Below are 22182 nucleotides of genomic sequence, written 5' to 3'. Positions count from 1 at the left end.
ATCTTGAGGTACACAAGACAGAGAAAATATATAAACTCATGCTTGGCAAATTCTTGAGCAGCCTTGATGAGTGTTAGAAGCTGAAATGGCTTAACCAAGGTTAAGGAATATGTGGCTTTCACTTGTCCTCACCGGCCTGCCTTCCTTCACTGCCCATAGTTGATGCTCATTGTTGTTTCTGTTGTCTGGCAAGCTTTATGGTGGGAGTTGATTCACTTACAGAGCTATTATTGTGGTGGTACTTAGTGCTATAAATGTTGAGGACGAGGAGTGAAATTTTGACACGCAACAATTGGGACATGACTTGAACTATCATTCAGTGTGGGCCACATTGATTAATAATGAAAGCGTAGCATTAGAAGTGAGGAATTCTATACTTGGTTGGGACTACCTAAATCCCATTTTCTGTTCCCAAATAGAGAATCATCCAATCCAGTTGATGGCAGCCATTGCTAGAGCAGATTAAATGTTTTGTGTATCATGACTTCATCTTTGGCCAGGGAATGGGTAAATCTCTGCTCCACTAAATTTTGTTATTTGTGGTAATAAATAGAGCTAGATGCTTTTAAGGCCAAAGGGACACAGCTGTGTTAACTACACTGTGTTAATAGTTTAGGGAATTAGAATACAGAGACTTGAAAGTTGGCCATTGGAGCACTTCTGACCTAATGACCACTCCCTCTTCCTCATATGTCCTCCCAAGTCCGTGAATGTCACCCTAGTAAATTTCCCCCAGCAAAGAGTGAAGGTGAGATGGAGACACATTGGCATTTGGTTCTGTGGCTAAGAGGGCAGTTCTGGGCAAGAAACAGCAGAAAAGGAGATACTGGTCAGACGTTTTCTTGTTTTCCTACAAAACACATCTTGAGATTCTTTTCAGATTGTGAGGTCCTTTTGGGTTAAAAGTTGGCAGAATCCCTGGAAGATTATAAATGACAGTGTTATTATTTTCATTGTCGTTATCAGTTTTGGAAGGCCCAGGCTTGGACAGTGGCAGACTAATTCTTGGCCCCTCTGGTTTGTCAAGGTTCAGTACGTTTAATGGAGAGCAAATGCTTTCCAAATGCCAGGTCTGTGTCCTTTTCCAAATAGAACTGGAAGCGCCGAAGGCCTTGAACATTTAATTTCTCAAACTGCCGCCTTAAGCACTGCCTATCTAGGACAACAGAAACTGGTTTTTCCTTAAGCAACTGTGGGAACAGCAGCACAAACATTGCCTTTGGAGCCTGCATGATGTATGGGATTGTTTTTGAAAAGTGGTGGATACTTAATGTAAATAGGACACTGGCAGCAAAAAGAATGATGCTCGTGTTGGCAATCTAAAGGATGTTTGGGTCCTTATCTAGCAAGTTCCACGCTGTTGGTTTTCTCTTGTTGGCAGACACACTGTCAGATAAAAGAGAAAGAATCCCACCAGTTTCTTACTGTTTGTTGGCTTCCTAGATTTTTTACCTTCACCCCCCCCCCCCCCCCAGCGCCCCATTTAGAATGGCAGCTTACAGGTTCTGGCTCAAAACCTTCCTATTAAAGTGAATTAGAGGCATCAGGGCCTAAGGAAAGGGCTGCACTTGGAGGAGGAGATGCAACTTTGCTCCTGGTGACTTTGTGCAAAGCCCCTCTGATTCTCCGCATTCATGTTTATAGCATGTGCAGGCTGGAATAGCTCATTTCTAAGGTTTTGAGAAGTGTGCATTCATCTCTCAGTTCAGGCAAGGCTGAGGTTCACCTGGTAGGTCCCAGTCTAGTTGTACTGGTTGTTAAAATATTGAAATGTATTGATACTGGCTGGTATACAGCAATTGTCTTTTTATTGAAGCTGTAAGTCACCTACTGATATTGCTCAATGACAGGGACACAGGAGTGTTGCTAGGCCACAGGCAGCCACTGGGCAGACCAAGGCAGATGCAGAGGTGGCAGTAGGGCCATGTGGAGCACCCAACTGCTGCCAGGAGTGATTGGGGCTGAGGTTCTAACTGTAAGGCTCCAAGCCAGGTGGGAAGAGCTGGTATCCACATGCCACCTGGCCATGACAAAGGAGCACTTCACATGGTTTTCCTCTGGTTACAGCAAAGTGCCAGAAACTTGAGATAATATAACTACTAATTTAATGAGGGAAGTCATCGGAAAAGTTTACTGCAGCTCCCTATGTTAGCTTATGGCAGACACAATGTCTTAGTCTGGGCTGCTATAACACAATGCCATAGACTGAGTGGCTTATAAACAAAAGAAATTTATTTCTCGTGGTTCTGGAGGCTGAGATGTCTAAGATCCAGGTGCTGGCAGATTCAGTGTCCAGTGAAAACCTGCTTTCTGGTTCACAGACAACTGTCTTCTTGTATCCTCCTGTGGAAAGGGCAAGTGAGCCCTCTGGGATCTCTCTTATAAGGCACTAATCCCAGTCCTGAAGGCTGCACCCTCGTGACCTAATCACCTCCCAAAGACCCCACCTAATACCATCACATAAGGGATTAGGTTTGGACATAGGAATTTTGGGGGTCACAAACATTCGGTCTATAGCACATATCAAACAAAAGGGAATATCAATTTTTTAAACTAATAAATGGTTTAGAAGCTGTTTGAATGGTTGAATGAACTGATAAGCAGTGTTATGGTATATAATTTGGTTTATTTAGAGAATTATAGTTTTGAACTTTATGATTTTATTTATGAAAAGCTCTTGTTGCACTGGTGCTCAGATGCTTTCCTATCACTCTCATTTTGGGTTTTCCATTGTCCTTGATCCTCCACTAAATAGTAGTCAGCAAAGAGCAATGAAAAGTGGAGATACATAAACCAGACAGTTTTGCCATTTGGGAATAGATATGGTTAAATATTAATTGAGTGCAGAAAATGACACTATTACTAAAAGAGAATAGAATCACTGAGATGATCTCTGTCCTTACTGTGGAAAATCAAGTATTAAATCTGGTCTTGAAAACTGCCAAAAGAAATGTTGTAATCTGTTGAAATAAACTTCCAGCCCTGGTGGTCTAGAGGTCAAGATTCAGTGCTCTCACCCATGCCACCTGGGTTCGTTTCCCAGTCAGGGAACCACACCACCCCTCTTTCGGTTGTCATGCTGTGGCAGCTGCATGTTGCTGTGACGGTAAAAGCTATGCCACCGGTGTTTCAAAGACAGACTAGGAAGGAGAACCTGGCTACCCACTTCAGAAAAAGTTGGCCATGAAAACCCTCTGAATAGCAGTGGAATGTTGTCAGATACAGTGCTGGAAGGGGAGAAGATGGCACAAAAAAACCAGGCAGGGTTCCACTCTGCTGTCTACCGAGTTACTAGGAGTTGGAATCCCCTGGATAGCACTAACAACAATAGAAATAAACAATTCAGCATATAATTTTTCTGTCCACTAAAATATAGCCTAATATTTATGTAAAACTTCCTTTTATTGCGTTCTCCATTATTAAATGGCTATTGATGTGTGCATATTAACATTTCCTTATTCCCAATAACAACTTTGATTTGTGTCGTCTAATGTTAGCATACTCACTGCTCACTCTTTACAGAGGAATCCTCTGCCCAACTTGCTGGATAGTGGTTTCCTTACTTTCAGCAACAATTATAGTTTCCCATGTATCATTTATTGTCTATTCTAAGTCCTCCTTTGGCAGAATAATCTGGCCCTAGGCAGGCTTTTCGAAGAATTGTGTGGCGAACGCGTGTTGTATCAGGGGTGCTGTGACCTTTTGGAAGTATTGGTTTGCTGTATTTGGAATTCTGATGCTTTGCCATGCTACCATACTCAGTAAGTCTTTGGTAAATTGAAATGAGGAGGTTTTATTTTCTGCAAGTTTTAGGCAATTTAAAAATAAGCCCATCCAGACCACAGTATGGTTGATTATAAAGTTGGCCTCCGCTTGTTGAGTGCCTACGATGTGCCAGGCACTTCCAAGATAAGCCATGTGGGAGCAAAAATGAAACTAGGAGAGCGTTTCCCTGAAGTACGGTCAGCAGACCTATTAAATCAACGCCTATGAGATATTTCCAATAACAAGGTTTTCTTTTGAATACATTTAAATGTTTTATCATTCCATCAGCTTGCTTTTGATAGTTTGCCATGAAAAAGGTAAAATGAATTCATTCCATAGCAGACATTTAGCGATGGTCAACCTGTTCTTTCCATAATTATGGAGAAATGAAAGCTTACCACAAAAGGGTGATCGCTTTTGATAATAAAAAGAAATCTCTCCCCCCAAGTCCAGCCAGAAACCTGAACTGCCTCATTCAGTTTAGGCCTCAAGTAGAGTTCCTGGGTGATGTTTCTAAACCACAGCCTGGGTAGCAGGTTCTGCTCCCCTTCTTTTCTACCTCAGAGTCTAACCCATTCTCTTCTCACAGAAAACTGGGGCCCAGGTAGATTAAGGGAGTTGTTTGTAATCTCACAACTGTCTATTTGGAGAACCAGGAGAGGTAAACACACCTCCATATCTAGTCAATAAGGGCGATGGATTGGGGGCAGGACTGTGTCTCATTTCACTTTGGTGTCCCCACACTGCTAACACCTTGCCTTCCACCTAGAATGTCTTAAATACATATTTGCTGGGATTGATAACGTGTTCCTTTTCTCCCATTTAGAATGATTTAGGTAGCTCATAACAACCACAAAAAATCGAGAACATAATCTAACTGATAATTAATAATAGCTATTGCCTGTTGAATGCCTATTGGGTTTAGCGTTTCAGGGGCATGATTTTGGGGCCTTACAGCTCTGTCATGCTGGAGATATTGCTCCCATATTGCAGATGAGGCCAGTGGGCTTTGGTCCTGGAAATAGAGAAGCAGCTTACTGGTCATCCAGCGACACTGCCTGATCATCCATGAATCAGTCCTGAGGGTCACTTGTAGTCACTTCAGAATCCAATAGGAAAAGGCAAACATCAGTATTCATATTCAGGAGCCCCTGCCTTCTAGTTCTCATAAACTCAAAGGGGAACCTCCTACACATCTCCTGTCTCTCACACTCAGCTCTATGCATGAAGCCTAACAAGGAGTAACTCTAGAAATACCTTCTGAGGATTTTTCCTTCAGGAAAAAAAATGGTGCGGGGAGGGGAGAGCTGTTGTCAAAGAAAACATTTCAAGAAAGAAATGGAGCTAGTTCATTTGCATTAGCTAATTGGGAAGAAAAAAATCACTTCTTTTGTTCTCCAGTGTCCTTTTTTTTGTTCTCACTGGACTTCCCAATTGCTGTTTAATGTTGAAATCAGAAATTATTTTTTTAGTGTATGGATAAAAATGAAAGACTTAAAAGAATTTTGTTGGTGAGTCTAAGCCCTCACATTCAGCCCTCAGAAATCAGATGAAACCTGTGCAGGCTACTCAGAGAATGAGGTCGAGAAAAGAGGTGCTGAGGTGCTTACTAACGAGGGGAGGAATGTAGCATTGGCTGTTTCAGTAAGCTCAGGGAGCGCTTCTGATCCCGCTGCTGAGACCATATGTGTGCATGTGCACATCCATTAGAATATTTGTTCTTTCATAAACTCCCTTTGTGAAATATTTCCTGAGAGAAAACATCAGTGTTTAAATACGTTTGCTTAAAAAAATTGCTCCCAATTTTTGCAGTTGAGTGATACATTTTAGTGCTTTTTTTTTTTTTGGTAAAGAGTAAGATTAAAATACTTTACTTAAAGTGAATATAAAAGCTACTTTTTTCTTCTTTTAGCTAAAAAGGTTCACAACATTTACTCCTTATACTAATGTTTTGTGGTATTTTTTTCTAAAGGAGTCAGAGCCTAAGCCAATAATAGTTGCAATTTCAAACTTATTACTAGAAGTATGAGAATAATTAGTGTAAGCTTAGTTTTTCCTATGTCTTAGGGATGGAGTGGATTTGTAGATGGAAAGCCACTAAATAATGGAGTGATTCTTCCAGAGGTCATATAAATGATTCTTTCCTTCATTTCCTTTGCCTTACCTCACCAAAAGGTCTAAGGATAATCAATTTCCAGCTTTGAAATACAGTTGCATTGAATTTGGTTCAGACCTTACAGATCATTTTGTTGCATTAACTTGCTGTCTTTGTGCCCGTCATAGTGATATTTGTCCTCGTGAGATTTGATCTGTTGGTTTTGATTTGAAAGGGCTGCCATCCAGCTGAAAGTGTAAATAGTGAGTTTGAGTTTCTCTCTTGATTCTTTAACTCGGCACATTTCTGGCATCCTGTCCATGTTGCAGTTGAGATGCCTCCAAAGTTACTTTTGTCCTTTGCAGTGAGACATCAACTTGACATCTATTTCATGGTTTAAAATAAAACCTTTGGTGTCCTTTTTGTCATTTTTTTTTCCGTCTGAATCATGACTGCTTAAGCAGTGTTGGCTCTATTCAAGTGGTATCCTTTGCTAAGTCTGTCTAGACACAACTTGGGTTTTAATGTGTGGTCAGAGAACATACAGCGGGACTCAACCCTGGTCATGCTACATCAATATTGTCCTTAAAGAATTGTCTTTCCCTGGGTTATTTTTCTTTGTGTTGGAACATCTTATAGAAATCTGAAACATAGAGGAATATTTTGTGCATCTAGGAAACGTGCGAGTATGTTTCAATCTTATTAATATACAAATTTTCCATTTTACTGGGAACCACTTTCTTTTTTGTTTGAGTTTTCATAAAATAGGTGATTTTAGTGTGGTCTCACAGATGAAACAAAGGTGTAGGAATCCAACCTTGTGAATTCAATCTCTGCCTTACTGTATGACTATACATTAAAGTGCTTTTTTCCTTTTTCTTGCTTAGGAAATTGTATAGAGGATAAAACCTCTCCCTTTTAGAAGGTCCAGTGTCTACATAGAAGGAGGCTGGGTCCTTTGAGGAGCGGATGCTATAGCTGTGAAACAGAAAATTACAGTATTATTCACAGAAGGCTACTAATATTTATATTCAACGTAAAAGCAAACTATTATCTAGTAATTCTATTCACTGGACCAAAAAATTCTAGTGTCTATGATAATAATGCCTCATTGCTTTTGTTTAAATCCAAAGATTGTAACTTTCGAATCTTTCTTTTTTCAAGTTGAAGGCGTGCTTCTTAATATAAAATAGTATTAGATTTCTTTACCTAGAGAAATGCATTTAAGTTGGTTTCAGTTAAGAATTACTCCTATTTTTTCTTCTAATCTGAAATAGAAAGGATAAATATATTCTGATCTATGGCCTTACTAGAAAATACAGTGCTGTGTTTGTCATTTTTCATTATGCTTTTTAATGCTCGAAAGACACATTCAGTAAATTTGAGGCTTACTGCAGACTTGCAATTATTCTTTGTTTCATGTTAAACTAATTGGGTTGAATACTTTTTATGTGCTTTTGTTCAACTCCACAAAGAAATTGTGGATTATTCATCTGAAATGAATGAATTTTAAATTATTTAAACTTTGCATTGCTAGCGTATGACCCTTTTAGACTGTTTTGAAAGAACAGACAGCTCTTTTTTCCCTAGACATTACAGATTTAATTCATTTTGGATACAAATACCATTTATCTTGTATTTTAAAAACTGCTATGTTGTTTATTATACTTTGATCGATTTACAAATTATTTCTACTTTTCTTTAAACAAGCATATTTGGAAATTGCGATAGCTCAAGATGAAATAGCTTGTGCCTTTTAAACCTTGATGGATGAAGACCAACTATCTCACCATGTCGTTTAAATGCCTAAGTATAATCTTCCTGATATGATTCACAACGTCTATATCCCAGAACAAATTTGTATTTTCTTTTCAAGTACTCTGAAGTTTCAAATACCTCTCTCCCTATTTTACTCAGCAACAATCTGCAATTTATTTTTCTCCAGGAAAATCGAATCTGTTACTGCTTAGTATTCCTACCAGTTTGAAAAATGTGGTTTATATTGGCATCAGAGCGGTAATTTACATATATTGGGATAACAAGAATGCATGCCAGAAAAAGATCAACATAAAATGAAATGCAGAAAAGCTGTTTTCCTTCAACAGCAACTCAAAGTAAAGCTAATAGAGAAATTGATGAGCATCTGCCCTGAATACATCATTTGTTTCTTCTAGGTGAAGTGTGACCAGTACTGGCCCAGTAGAGGCACAGAAACCCATGGGCTGGTCCAAGTGACGCTGCTCGATACCGTGGAGCTGGCCACATATTGTGTTCGAACATTTGCACTTTACAAGGTTTGCTTTTTATTTTTTTTCCCTCGCTTTCCTCTTTCCATTATTTAAAGAAAGCTTCTTTTGAGAAATCAAATCTCTCAAGGCTTTGCTTAAATCTTGATTCCACTGGCAACAGTGAAGAATGAAATAATTCTTCCATTATCGCTCAGCAATTTTTCTCCTTGTCTGGCATTTATCAGTAAATATGGAACTCTTGGTCTGAACGAAAGTTTCGGCAAATGAAGAATAGATGAAAAAGAACTAGTTCTCCCTGTAAAATATAACAGGAGCGGTTCTGATAGCTAAACCTGAAAAATATAATGTTTCTCCCCTAAGAATTTTATCTTCCTGAGCAAATATTTATCATTTACAAATAGCTTGATGTTTATATCTCCAAGGAGTGTGTCTTCCCAAAGGATATAGGGTAGGGGGAAAGAATGAAGATAGCCCATTTTCCTGTTACCTCTTCCATGTTATTATTTATCGTCACAACATGAGGCTAGGAAAACAGAACTTCAGCCAGTTTTCCTACTTCACAGAATGGTTCCAGCGAGAAGAGAGAAGTGAGACAATTCCAGTTCACCGCCTGGCCTGATCATGGTGTTCCAGAGCACCCTACACCTTTTCTGGCTTTCTTACGGAGAGTCAAAACCTGTAACCCTCCTGATGCAGGTCCTATGGTTGTGCACTGCAGGTAGGAATCCTGGAGAGCATTTGTTTTCCTTGTGGTGAGAAGGTTTGTGGGGAAACAGAAACAGAAAGGGTTCCTCATAAGATGTGCTCTTTCCCATTTCTTGATACTCTTGGGTGGCAAATGCCTTCATAAATAATGCAGGGGGTCTTTTTTGATCAAATGAGGCCTATACTAACATTAATAGGAAGGATTTGATATAGGTGCATATTCCCCCCGGAGGCAATAGACAACTATGGTTCATGCTGTATTTTCTTTGCAGCAAAAATAGATAGACACAAAATCAACTGTAGCCAATGGCCACAAGTATATGAAAGAAAAGAATTGAGAATCAATTCATATATATGCATTTTTATGAATTGTTTGACATGTTCAATTGTTTGACATATTCATGTATATATATGAATTGTTTGACAAATTCTTGTGGGCTGGACTGAGATAATCTTTTTAATATTTATACAAAAAATATTTCTGAACAAAATAATATTATAAACGTACAAGCTTTCAGAGAGAATATCTTATTGCTTAAAGATGCCTTCTGCATATTAGTATTATCGTCATATATAGAAAATACACTAATTTGAGTTTTAAAAATTTATTTAATATATATAAAGACTATAGTTTAGAAGAATTTATTTTATGCGCCTGGAGATAATGAGCCTATATTTCCCTTGAAATCTTGTGTAATTTATTATTATTATTTTTTTTTTTTTAAAGTTTTATTCTTTTTTTTTTAAAGATTTTATTTTTCTCCTTTTTTCTCCCCAAAGCCCCCCGGTACATAGTTGTATATTTCGTTGTGGGTCCTTCTAGTTGTGGCATGTGGGACGCTGCCTCAGCGTGGTCTGATGAGCAGTGCCATGTCCACACCCAGGATTCAAACCAACGAAACACTGGGCCGCCTGCAGCGGAGCGCGCGAACTTAACCACTCGGCCACGGGGCCAGCCCCAGTAATTTATTATTCATTACTCAATACTGACTAACATTCTCTATATCACCGCTCAGATTCTACTATATATAAGCATTCATACATTTTTAATATTAAACTGATTTCTTCCAGTTTCCTGGGTTCCTCTCAGGTATTACTACTAACAGGTTAATAGGTATCTAGTCAGATTCTATTTATTACTATATAAATGTATAGTTCATGTAATTCATCATAGTTCTCTATAAGCTGAGTAGCTCTAATGTGAGAGAATATGGCTTCTTGCATAGACAAGTAAAATTACAGTGTGGAAGTTTATAAAAAGGAAAGAAAGCATCTATGATAAACCACTTCTATCATGACCTAATAGCATAACTCTCTTTCACATCCCATAGTATCTGATAGCATAATATGCAGATCCTAGAAATGGGGTCTGTTTTTACAAAAAGATAGAGACAATGGATAGGTCAGAATGAAAGCAATAAAATTCACTTGACCAACTCATGCTACAGTGGTATTTGTTAAACAATGGCCTGGCCAATTCTGAACAAGATGTTGTTTTATTTTATTTCTCTTTCCAGCAATTTTTTTTCCCAACAAAAATAGAAGTAATGACATTACCTTATATTTATGGAATATTTACGCATTCCCAAGCATTCCTCCGTGCTGTTTTGTTTGATATTAACAGTATGTAGGGTCAAGAGAAGAGAACACGAGACGCTACAGGGTTTGGCTCAAGTACTAATGCTAACAAGGTGGACGTAGAGTCCACCTCATGCCTTGTAACCTAGTTCTTGCTCCTCTGTAACCAGGACAGGGACCTTTGAGGACGTGCTACTATGTTGCAGTCTTTTGCAAGACTTTGAAACACCAGAAATTATTGTTATTAGTTTGAGCAAACGCTTTTGCGTCATGAAAGCAGATTTCTTGTTCTCCTGCCTGTTGGTTTCAGCGGGTGCTAGTTTGACCGGTCTGTATACTCTGTTATACAGACTTTGCAGGCCCCAGAGAGCCATCGTGCCTGCTTACATGGTGGCCGTGCTTTGTCGTGAGCTCGACTGGATTGTGAAGATTACACATGAAACACCTTCAGATGGAGTTTGGCCACAGTACAGGGAAACATAAGTCTGGGCTCACTGAAAGAATGTTGCTCTCATATGCCTAATAGCAAAAATGCAGTTCACACAGACATACACACAGACATACTCAGATACACACATATTTATATATATAAAATAATATCAACAAAAATTAGGGAAACCTAACTTGGAATTTTTCACTGGAGAAAAGCATTATGTTATTTGCATTGTGTTTTGAAATATAGTGTGTTCCTTCTCTCAAAATGTGCTTCCCATTTCCGCAAATTAAAATGGAGGATCTGGAAAAATTAGATAGATAGATAGATAGATAGATAGATAGATAGATAGATAATTCAAAAATGCAGTTTACGCTCTGGTGATCGTAAGCAAGATATAAGGTTTTACGCTAGATGCTTGGGCAGATCCAAAAAATTTGCGGGAAAGTGAGAGAGATAAGATAACTATAATGCCTTATTTTGAGAAAATACACACACCTGCTACCCTCTACCCGACTCCTCCATGCCTATATTATGTTAAGCAACCTGGACTCACCTCCAAGAGATACAGACAACTCAGGAGAAAGAAGGAAACAAAGATGAATGTGCAGAGCTAATAGCTGCTGACATTTGGAAGTGCTGTGCCTGAGGCTCTGGAGAAGCTGTGTATTGAAACAAACAACAGAAGAGTAGGTATATTGGTGGAAGAAATTTGTTAGCAACTTCGAAACAATGGGGGAAAGATGCAGCATAAACTGGACTCTGCGAAATGGTCTGTGTTTACCCATAGGTAACCTCATGTGTCTGGTAAGAAATTTTGGCCTCTTTATTTAGGAGAGGCCACGTCCGCATTGTTAGCCTGCAAACCATCATGAATCCTGGACTTGAATACAGGGTCTGTTAAAACTCGAGGGCATAATTTTTCTGATGGAGCGGCAGAGTGAAGTCATTCCAGATAACAACTGCTTGTGTGGTATCCCAGAAATCCTAGTTTAGAAATCCACTGTAAGCAAGAAAAAGCTATGCAGAAAGCCACAACCACCAAGTCGCAAAGGGATATTGATCACAGTTACCATCATCATGTTGTGAATAATTACACAAAATACGCTGGAATATAAATACTGTATTTCATGTCATGATTTCTGTTATGATGGACTTGAATTTTTTTTGCTGTACTGAAGAAGTGGTAATAAAGTAAATCCAAGCCTTCTGCCAAACAGATGCTGTGAGAATGGAGGAGGTTTAAAAGAAGTCTGGGAGTGGACAATAAAAAGGGGAAGGGTGCAAAAAAAGAAAATTCATGGTCCTCCAGTAGTTCTGTCTGGTAGTAAGTGTGTTAGGACTAAAAAGAACCATTCATAAGAAATTTTAACGATCGATAATAAAATTATGAGGATAGCCTAGTGCAATAAGCATTGACAAGACCCTGGAAGGTTGGGGATAAGGTCTACCACATTCCTAAAAGAGGGAATGTCTGGCTCAACAGATGTAGAAGGAAAGGCCAACTCTAGCTATCAGTCAGTTCAGACAGAGCATATAATCTCAACATCAAGAGTGCACGCTCTGGAAAGAGAGACGGCCTGGGTAAATCACTGGCTTGTTCACTTATTACGTAAAACCGCGGCTTGTTCACTTTTGGCAAGTTGTTACATATCTGTTAGCCTCTGTTTCTTCACCTATAAAATAGATTAACACTATTCATAGCAATGAGACTTTTATGAAGATTAAATGAAATGATACACATAAATAAGTTAGGACAGTGCATAATATATGGAAGTATGTAATAAGGTTAAATTAGTATATTAATTTTTGAGTGAGTTTTAAAAGCTATGTGTATATTTACAATTCTAGGGAGCAGAATTCAAGATGAACTTGGATAGCATCTATATAACCTGAGCCATCCATCCTATGAATAATCAGATGTTTATAAATATTCAAATGTTTGGACAGATTTCTTAAAATTTAGATATTTTCCATCATGGTAATTCTATCAGATTTCCCACAGTGACACAGAACATTTTAGTGCTGTGAGTCAGAGTCATTTATAACAATAAATCTCATAAACCTGAGAAACCATTGAACTCTTAAAGTGATGCCGGTAAGAATACATAGAAATTAATGCTGTGGTTCTTGGATGCCTTCAAGATAAAATTTGAACTTCTTAGCCTTGTGTTCATGGCCCTTTATAATCTAGGCTGATCTCGCCCTTTATGTCTCATTGTCCTCTTTTGGCCACCTACCACTAGTTGCACATTCCAAGTATTTTCATCTTTGTCTCTCAGCAAACAATATTTATCCACTGTAGAATTTCACCTATTCCCTTCTCTACCTGATCATGTTCAACCTTGTTTTGTAATCTAACTCAAAAGTACTTCCTGTGTACATTGCAAAGGTTGCAGACTGGCCTCATATGGCTTTGTTGATATACATGGTAATTTTTTTTTTTTGATTTGAGCTTGAATGCCTTTAAGCTGGAATGCACTATCCAGTTTTCCAAACTGTCCCCACTCCCTATTGTTTTTTACATACAGCCCAACTCATCCATTTATAGGAATTGCTTCATATTGTAGACATTTGATTTGAAATCCTGGAGAAGACTTTTAAACTCATTCCTCTTCCCGCAGGAAGAATTAATCATTCTATTCTCTGAGCTCTTACAAAATAGGCTCATACTTAGCATATTCATTTGCGTGTATGCAGATCACATATGCCTTGAAATCTTTGAGGGCATGGACTGTGGATTATGCACATTGACGTCTCAGCTCTTAAATCATAATGGGTGCTCATTAATTGCTTACTGAAGTTATTGAATTCCATATGGCATTTTAGGAATTTTTACAGACACATGAAGATAATTTCAAGGCTGGACTGTTTTTTTTTTTTTTTTAACATGAGACTATATTTTAATCTCTTTATATTGGGGTATTTTTTAGGAAAGTGTAATTATTTTAGGTTGCCTTTATCTTTCTTATACCTATTTCTGAATTTGTTTTTCTACTACTCTATGTTCATTCCGTGATGAAATATAGACATAATTCATGTTTTCTAGCCATAATATTTAATAATATTGAACGCTTAATCAATATCAAATAATCTTTCCTCTCAATGAGAGAGACCCTCTTCTCAGTGTTTTGAGAGTGTTATTGCCTTTCCTCCCAATCATCCTCAGAGGGAGGAACCTTATTCTCCTATTTTACACAAGGAAAAAAAACAGGTCAAGAAAGGTTAGCTTAATTGCCTGTCCTCCTGCCTCTAGCAATGGTAAAGCCATTATGTGCCCCAGGTTGCCTAGCCCTATAGACCAAGCGAATTCTCCAGTCTTTAGATCACTTGGTGGTCCTCAGCTTGTCCTTTGGCCACCCACTTGGAGGACATCCCTGAACTTGGTCAGAATGAGCCACTGCTTCCCTTTTGATGCCACATCACATTGCCATATTCTAGCCTTTATTTCACTCTTTCTGTATCAAAGGTAATTGCTAGCATCTGAGTCTCTTCTATCTCTTAATCATTTTAGCATAATCACAATAGCTTCCAATTACTGAGCCATTCCTGTCTTCCAGGTATTACTAAGCACTTAAGGGTTCACTCATTTGATCCACAAAACAATATATTGTACTTGTGAAGAGCATTAAGCCTAGGAATGTCTTAGGTGATTGCTCGAGGTCACACAGCTCATAAATTTAGGCCTTATTTCGTAGTCCATGACCTGTTTACGCATCATTATATCCAGTTCCGACTCCTCTTGTTATAGAGTCTACCTTAGTTCCTTACAGTTTCCTCCTTACTACATATTTGTCAACTGAATGGTTGTCAGATGAGTATTTGCCATTATCTCTTCACAGATATCAATGCAGTACATGAAAAGAGACACACTATATTTTTTCTCCTTATTTATAAAATTTGATTTTGAAAGAGGAAGATTTTGAAAGGAGGAGACCTTTCAAGCTATTCGTTAAGCTTAGGTTTTTATGGACTTCATACATTACATTTTCTCGTATTATTTCAATCTTCCTCTTCAAAAATAAAGAAGTTTTGTTCCCTCTTCTCCCTTTTAAGGCCTATTCTTTATGTTGTTTGATAGAAGAATTTGTGATTTATAATCTGCTAGTACCAAAGGGATCTGACAATTGATTTGCTCTAAGTATTTGCTTCTTGTTAAGAGGGAATAAATAGAGATGAAACTGTAATTTCATTGAGTCAGTTATAAAACCTTGAGACATGATACTAACTCTGAGTCACATGAATCCCTTTTAGTACTAAGGGAATAAGTTTTCTTCATAGGAGAAATTTATCCATTTATGAATAAATATGAAAGAGAGAGAGATCAAGACCCCTCTGAATCTGTCTTCTAAATGAAATAATCCCAAGGAGAGTAAAATAGACTTCCTGAGCATAGTTTAAATCTTTAACATCACAGAATCAAACCAGTCTTCAAAACTGGAAGGAACAGGGCCTGCAGGCCAGATGTAGATCAATAATGTCTTGAAAGTATCAATGGGCCACTAAGGGTGGCCTAATAAAAATCAAATGGCAATTTGAGGTCGGAAAGATTTCTAGATCCAATCTTCATAATACTTTCTGACTTTGTATGTGAAAGCACAACCAAGAAACTACTTAGATCATATTCATTGCGTAACCATTTACTCCTAATACCAACCCAATACTGACGCAAAAACCTTTTGAAGGTCAAAAGATTTTGGAAATCAATGCATATGAGCATAAAAATGAAAGACTCTATGATCCAAAGGAGCTAAGAGTGCTGTGGAAAATTATTTAATGCATTTTTAACCATTCATTCTAAATTCCATCCTTTATTCTTCCCAGTGTTCCATTCAAATATTTCTTTGGATCAAAGACTACAAGTCTTGCCAAAGTATGTGATAGTTTTTAGATGTTGACAAGTGTGAACCATAGATCCATATTTTCCTTAAACCTGGGTTTCATTTTTCTGTATAAATTAAGTAATAAGAGAAGCTAGCCTTCTGTAGATGAAAGACTAGATTGTTAAAAATACCAGCATCTCTGGATAAGAAAATAAGTGGAATATACAAATTATGACTTTATTTATGGAAACATTTTAAGGTGAGAAGGAATAATTATACCATGTGGAAACTGCTATGCCAGGTTCTGTTCTTATATACCAGTAATTCTGCATAAAAAGCAAATTCTTAATTTATGAGACAACATGATGATACAAAACAGGAAGCCAGGTCTTCAATATTTTGATGGCAAAATGCTATAGGGGAAAAATACCTTACTTTCACTGAAATAGTTTAAAAGTATTGAACCAAAGAAAACATTAAAAGGAATTGCACAGCGGCCCCCGTAGGTGTAAAATGTAAAACTCAAACTGAAGACGATGTTTGGGGTGCTGGAAGGAGCACTCTGGCTGCCTGATGAAATGGAAAATTTGTTTGAAAAGAAGCATTATAGATAGAAAGGCAATAGAAGAGAGGTGAGGCCATTATTATAAGAAACTATCTAACTTCAAAGTTGTATATCAGGGCTATATCATGAAAATCCCTTCAAGGGCAGCTGTGAGACTATCACCTTGTTATCCCATTCCTTTCCCAAGAATAGCAACCAGATCACTTCCGTATAGGAATGTGACCATTTCCAGAGCATTTTCCCATCGTTTATTTGATTTACAACAAGAATGATAGGTGTGCATTATTACCATCCTTGTTCTACAGATGAGTTTGAGATTCAGAAGTTGAGTGACTTGCTGAAGGCCACATACTCAATGAGTAAATAGTGTCTGTGTGAGAACCCATGTTTCGTGATTCAAGATTCTCTCCTTTTTGTCAATACCATACTGCCATTTTCTTTTTTGCTCAATTTATGTTATACAAATGAGAGCAGAACTGTCCCCAGCCCACAACAGATCTAAAAGCTTGTAACAGATCTAAAAGCCCTTGTGGGGGCGGCGCTACATGGTGGTGAAGACTGTGCACTGGGAATCAGCTTATTAGAGTTCAAATCCAGCTGTACCATTGACTACATCTGTGACCTTGGGCAAGTTATTTCCCCTTTCTGAGCCTCGATTTCCTGGTCAGTAAAGTAGAAAGAAAAGTAGTATTTCTTTCATAGTATTGTTTATAAAGATTAAATAAGATGATATGTGTAAAGTGACAATTAGCCAGGTATCTGCCACATAGAAGTCAATAAATGTTTCTAGTAATTGATGTTTTTCTTATCATTGTGTTTTACCCCACATAAAATGGGTGGCTATTTAAATTGGTTCTGTTGCTATAAAACAACAAAGAATATTGTCACATTTTTTGAAATGTGAGCTTGACTTTCATGTAATTTATGATTTAGAAGAATAGAAAATGTTTGGGTGTGTGTATATATTGACCTAGGAGGTGAGTGGCAACTAGACTATTTAACACTTTAAAAAATGCATTAAGTACTGCAGTAATTATTTCGTTGCACTGAAAAAAAAAATTCTTTACTCATTGGAAAGGATTGTTACTATAAGACAAGGTTTCTCAACCTCAGCACTATTGACATTTGGGTCATGTAATTTTTGTCGTAGGGGACTGTCCTGTGTATTGTAGGATGTTTAGCACCATCCCTGGCCTCTGCCTACCAGATACCAGAAGCACCCTCCCAACAGTTATGACAATCAAAAATGTCTTCAGACATTGCCAAATGTCCCCATGTGGGTAAAATCACCCCTAGCTGAGAACTACTGCTATATGGGAATGGAACTGATTTCTGATTGTGGCAGAATGTATGCATCCAAAGGATAGCCCACCTCAAAGCTTTAAAGCTTTAAAAAACTTCTTTGAATGGCAGCCTTTTTTGAACATTGGGAAAACTTGTCTTTGAGACTTACATTAAGAATCACTTTTTAAAGCATACAGAGAACTAGGCCCATTACTTGAAAAATCACCCAACAATATTCCCTACCTTGATCACCAACTGTCCAACCAAAGACTTGGCTCACTATGTCTCTTGGCATTTAAAAGATAAATCCACCTTCAAAGACAAAAATGTACCACCATGAGGGAATTCAAAATAACAGGCGACAGGCTCTTTACTGCCAAAAAAGGAGTTCCAAAAATACTTTTGCACCATGCCAGCATTGCTGCAATAAATCTTCAGCCTCCCAAGGTAGCTGCTTTTAAGGGCCACCCTCTTTGGGGTTGATAAATGCTGGGGTTTTTGCTAGGGTATTGGTCACATTGCTTCATGGTCACGGTTGGTATGAATGTCCAGCATTCTGGCAGTTCAAAACAATAAGCCCTAGGAATGCCCTTAAGTGGCATATGACTTAGTGGCTGTCTCCTTTTTCATTGTCTAGTGGAGGCCAAAGATAAAAGATTAGCTGGATGGAAGAAAAGTGAGTCATAATGTCAGACTCCCTGCCCAAGCTCACAGGTCCTGAAATCCCTTGCTCTTTCATCTTTTGATTTTTAAATCACAGATTTGTCTAAAGTTTTTTGTGAAATAAACACTTTTCATTTATTTTTTCTTACACCTTCTTCCAAGGGACTGAGCAGTCTCTTTTTCTCTCTCTTCCCATCACTCCTGCCTCCATACCTTCCCCACATCACCCCAAAAGTCCTTCTCTACCTTTCAGTCTATCAAGAAAGGATTATAGTTAAGACTTTCATTGGTCCAGTCATGCTTGGTCCACAGAGTCTATGGTTTACGATATATCTAAGCAGATAAATAGATGAACTAGACAAGATGAGACAGGATTAACTGGCTCATCCATTCTTATGATAAAGGCTAGCTACTTGATCAAATTCCTTTTAAGATTTGAAAGGAGAGGATTATGAGAATTATTATTATGAGAAAGTACACTTTTTCTCTCTCTCTCTTTTTGTTCATTTGTTTCAGTTTGGGTTAGTTTTGAGCACTGAATCTTTTTAAAAATAATTATAACCATATTTCTATTTTAGTACGTCTTTGTGCCTTAGGAGTTGGCAACCTTTCTGAAATGAAGGATGTATCTGTCACTTAACCATCACTGCTTACCAGTACCAGCCCAAATTTAGTGGCTTAAAACTACCACAATCTGTTATTTCTGACTATTCTGTGGGTTGACTTGGGCCCAGCAGGGGTCTTCTGCTGGTCCCATCTGAGCTCTCCTTTGCAGTTAGCTGGAAGGGCTGGAAAGCTGAACCTCTCTCTTCCCACCATCTTTCATCCTGTTCTGGTGGTCTCAGGTTTCTGGGGATCAAAGGAGAAGCTTACCCAGCCTTTTGAGGTCAAGGCTTGGAAGCCATATATCATCACTTCCACCACATTCTTTTGTTCAAAGCAAGGCAGGGGTCAGCCCAGATTCAAGGAGTGGTGAAACAGACTCCACCTCTTGATGGGAGAAACTCCACCTCTTGATGGGAGAAGCAACAAGTAGTGTGTGGCCTCATTTATTCCATCACTGAGTTCTGCATTGCTGAGCCTTGTTTACTGGATGGACAGAGCTCTTCTCTCCACTCTTACCAGCTTGGCTAAGTCTACTGTGAATTTCCCTCCTGAGGCCGGATGGGAGGAGCAAAAACCCCCAAGCCCACCCCAAAATACAGAGGGGTTCTTGTTAGTATATGAAGTAGGTTAAAAAAATTGGAGGAAAAGTCAATATAATTTGTTTCATAACTGCTACCTTATTATTTTTGCTGACATATCAGCTTGTGTGGTGGGAGAAACTTGTACTCTTTACTCCCACTTCATCTTGTCTCAAAAATATTTCCTTTATAGCTTTCTGTAATTTAGGATTTATTAGAGTGAATAGGCTTCTTTTTAAATTAAAAAACTCCAGGAGTATGATTCATTCACAGTAAATCATAGATCTGGAAGGGTCATTTCAAGCCTTTCAGACAACCTCCCCCTTCTCTCTCTTTCTCCTGTCCCCTCTGTCTCCCTCTTTCTCTGCTCCCTCTTCCCTCACCTCTCTCCCTCTTCTCTTCCACCTCTCCCCTTCCCTCTTCTTCCCCCTCTCCCCTTCCTACTCCATTTCTTTGATTTCAGAGATAAGAAAATAATGTTAGGCCCAAGGAGGTTGACGGCTTTCCCATAGACTCTTGCTGGACTCATGTCTTTGAACAGCTGGTCTAATATGTTTCCCACTGCATAATGGACCTTTCACCTTTGATCAAATTACCTTGATCATGGAGTGCCGTAATATTTTCTAACTGAATTGGGAAATTATCAGAAAGTACTTGTATAATGGCCGGAGGTGTTCTGTTTGGAACTAAGATGGAGTAGGCAATTTTGATGCATTAGCACGAGTTAAGTGTCATAGATCTTCAAGACCATGACTGATTGAAAGAAGACTGGTAGTAGCTGGAGAACAGCCTGAATGTGCTGGGCATTTAGGTGGTCAGTAAGGCTGGGCAGCAGAAAATGGTACAGGGATGCCAGAGGAGGAAAATGGTAGAGGGATGCCAGAGGAGGAGGAGGAATGTCAGAGACAAACTCATCTTGCTTTGCAGTCATACCATAATGGTGGACACCACTTCAGGCCACTAAAAATGACTTCACATGCTGTCTTGGCAGTGCTGCTCAGGTTTTCAGTGGCTGCCTTGTGTATCTGCCCCTCCAGCCTGGCTGTGCCATGACTGTAGCATGAGCTTTTTAGTGGCCATATGCCTGGAAGGCTCTTATCCACAATTTCCTCATCCCAGACTCCAGCCAAGTACAGCAGATGCTGTTGTTACCTCTTCTATTGAGTAAAGTAGGAAGCAAAGAGAGAAAGAAATTTGTCACTATTGTTTTTCTGCTGGAACCAAAATGAAAACTGTGTGTGGTATATTGTCCAATAGTAACCTGTGTGTCAAATCCTCATTCGTGTAACACACTGACATAAGATAAGAATCTGCCCCTGTATTTCTTAACATAATGTAAATGACCTTCTTCATTCTACTGTAGATGTGTTCCAATTATAGCAATTCAGACTTCTGCATTTGGATTTGTGCTGTTTCTTGCACTTGCAAACCCTTTGCTTCTGACCATGCCATCTGCTGGAATCACTTATATTTTTTTTCACACACTCACACTGTTTGTTATATGCCCTAAATCTAGCTGTACAAAACACTGAAATCTTTCATATAAATAAACAAATGTTTAGTAAGTATTTTTAAACCCTATGCCTTGATAAGTAGCATTAATAAGGTGCATTTGCGTTTCTAAAGTACAGCTGCAGAGAGAATTTCCTGTTGCAGAAATGTGTGAAGTGACACCAAAATCAGAAAAGAATCCTTTTTGAAATGAAAGCCTGCATATGTAAACAGTCTGCTGAAGGCAAGCTACATGATGATAAATTAGGCAAACAAAAAGGCTCTTTTTGGACATAGAACATACCTGGGGGGGGCGGAAACAAAGTCTTAAGACCCTATTAGGTCATTGGCCCCCCCATGTTATCCTATCCAACCTTTGTCTCAGCCTGAATATGACACTGATGAGCCTGCAGAGTACCCTTCCTCTCCTCTATATTTCTCACTGCTCTGTTCTCATCAGCCTGGTTAGGGACAATATGCATTTCCTTCACAGCATTGGACGGGAATAGCAAACCCAAGCATAACCCAAAATACAGATTCTTTTGTCAATCTGTGAAGAAGTAAGAAAGCAAAAAGCCCATTTAATTTCTGCCAGGATTACCACCTGATTTTTTGCCATTGTCACTTGTTTTTTTTTTTTAATTTCCTGGTTTATTTTTCCCTTTTGCATCCTTAACTCTCCCCCAGATTTGTATGTAAGAGATGCCAGTTGGATTGTCTTTTTCTATGTGTAATTTCTCACCTCACTGCTGTGGTCTCTGTCCCTAAAGAGCAGGGCTAAGAGGGCAGAGCCCCCTCTTGTTGCTGAGGCAGGACTTTTACTGAGCTATCGTCTGTTGCCTGAATACAGATTATTTGAGGATGCTGGTTTTCTGATTACACTATCCTTTAAGACTGACTTCAGGTTGCATACCATAAGCGAGTATAGAGAATAAATATACAAAAGATGCAACCTCAGTAGGTCACGATGGTAAGCCTCTAACTTTTATCGAGAGCTGCCATTGTTAGATGTTAATGTGGACAAAGGAGGACTGTGGATGGTCTCAAAATATGATATGTGTTTCAAACACATCCTAGAACCCATGTAAAAATCTAAGTCTCACTAAAGCAGTTTGTACATTGTAGAGAATTTTAAAATGTAAAGTAATAAATGTAGCTCCTGGATGTTAAATCTTTCTTTGTAAGCGTGTGATAATGAGAAACAACCCTAAATTCCATGACTTTCACTACATATTTAACTTTCAGGCTAAGAAATGGAAATGACATGTATAGAAGAATAAGAGCTATTGGACTGCCTTAAAACTATGGAATCTTGTGCAAATCACTTGCCTGACTGAGTTTCTGTTT

General features: G+C 38.5%; 1 protein-coding gene across 50 annotated transcripts in view; it reads left to right on the top strand.

Annotated features, from left to right (window-relative positions):
* The window catches only part of PTPRD (protein tyrosine phosphatase receptor type D), a 2083106-nt gene that overhangs the window by 2031174 nt on the left and 29750 nt on the right, over window positions 1–22182 (top strand). For all 50 annotated transcript variants that reach the window (XM_070248854.1, XM_070248852.1, XM_070248848.1 and 47 more), the window contains 2 exons: window positions 8035–8154; window positions 8673–8827. In XM_070248854.1, coding sequence (XP_070104955.1) covers window positions 8035–8154; window positions 8673–8827 — 275 coding nt within the window. The remainder of the gene's footprint in view (window positions 1–8034; window positions 8155–8672; window positions 8828–22182) is intronic.

This window comes from Equus caballus, chromosome 23 (assembly GCF_041296265.1).
Source record: "Equus caballus isolate H_3958 breed thoroughbred chromosome 23, TB-T2T, whole genome shotgun sequence".
Lineage (NCBI taxonomy): Eukaryota > Metazoa > Chordata > Mammalia > Perissodactyla > Equidae > Equus > Equus caballus.
The sequence above is the reverse complement of the archived record's forward strand: the minus strand, read 5'-3'. Positions and strand labels throughout refer to the sequence as shown.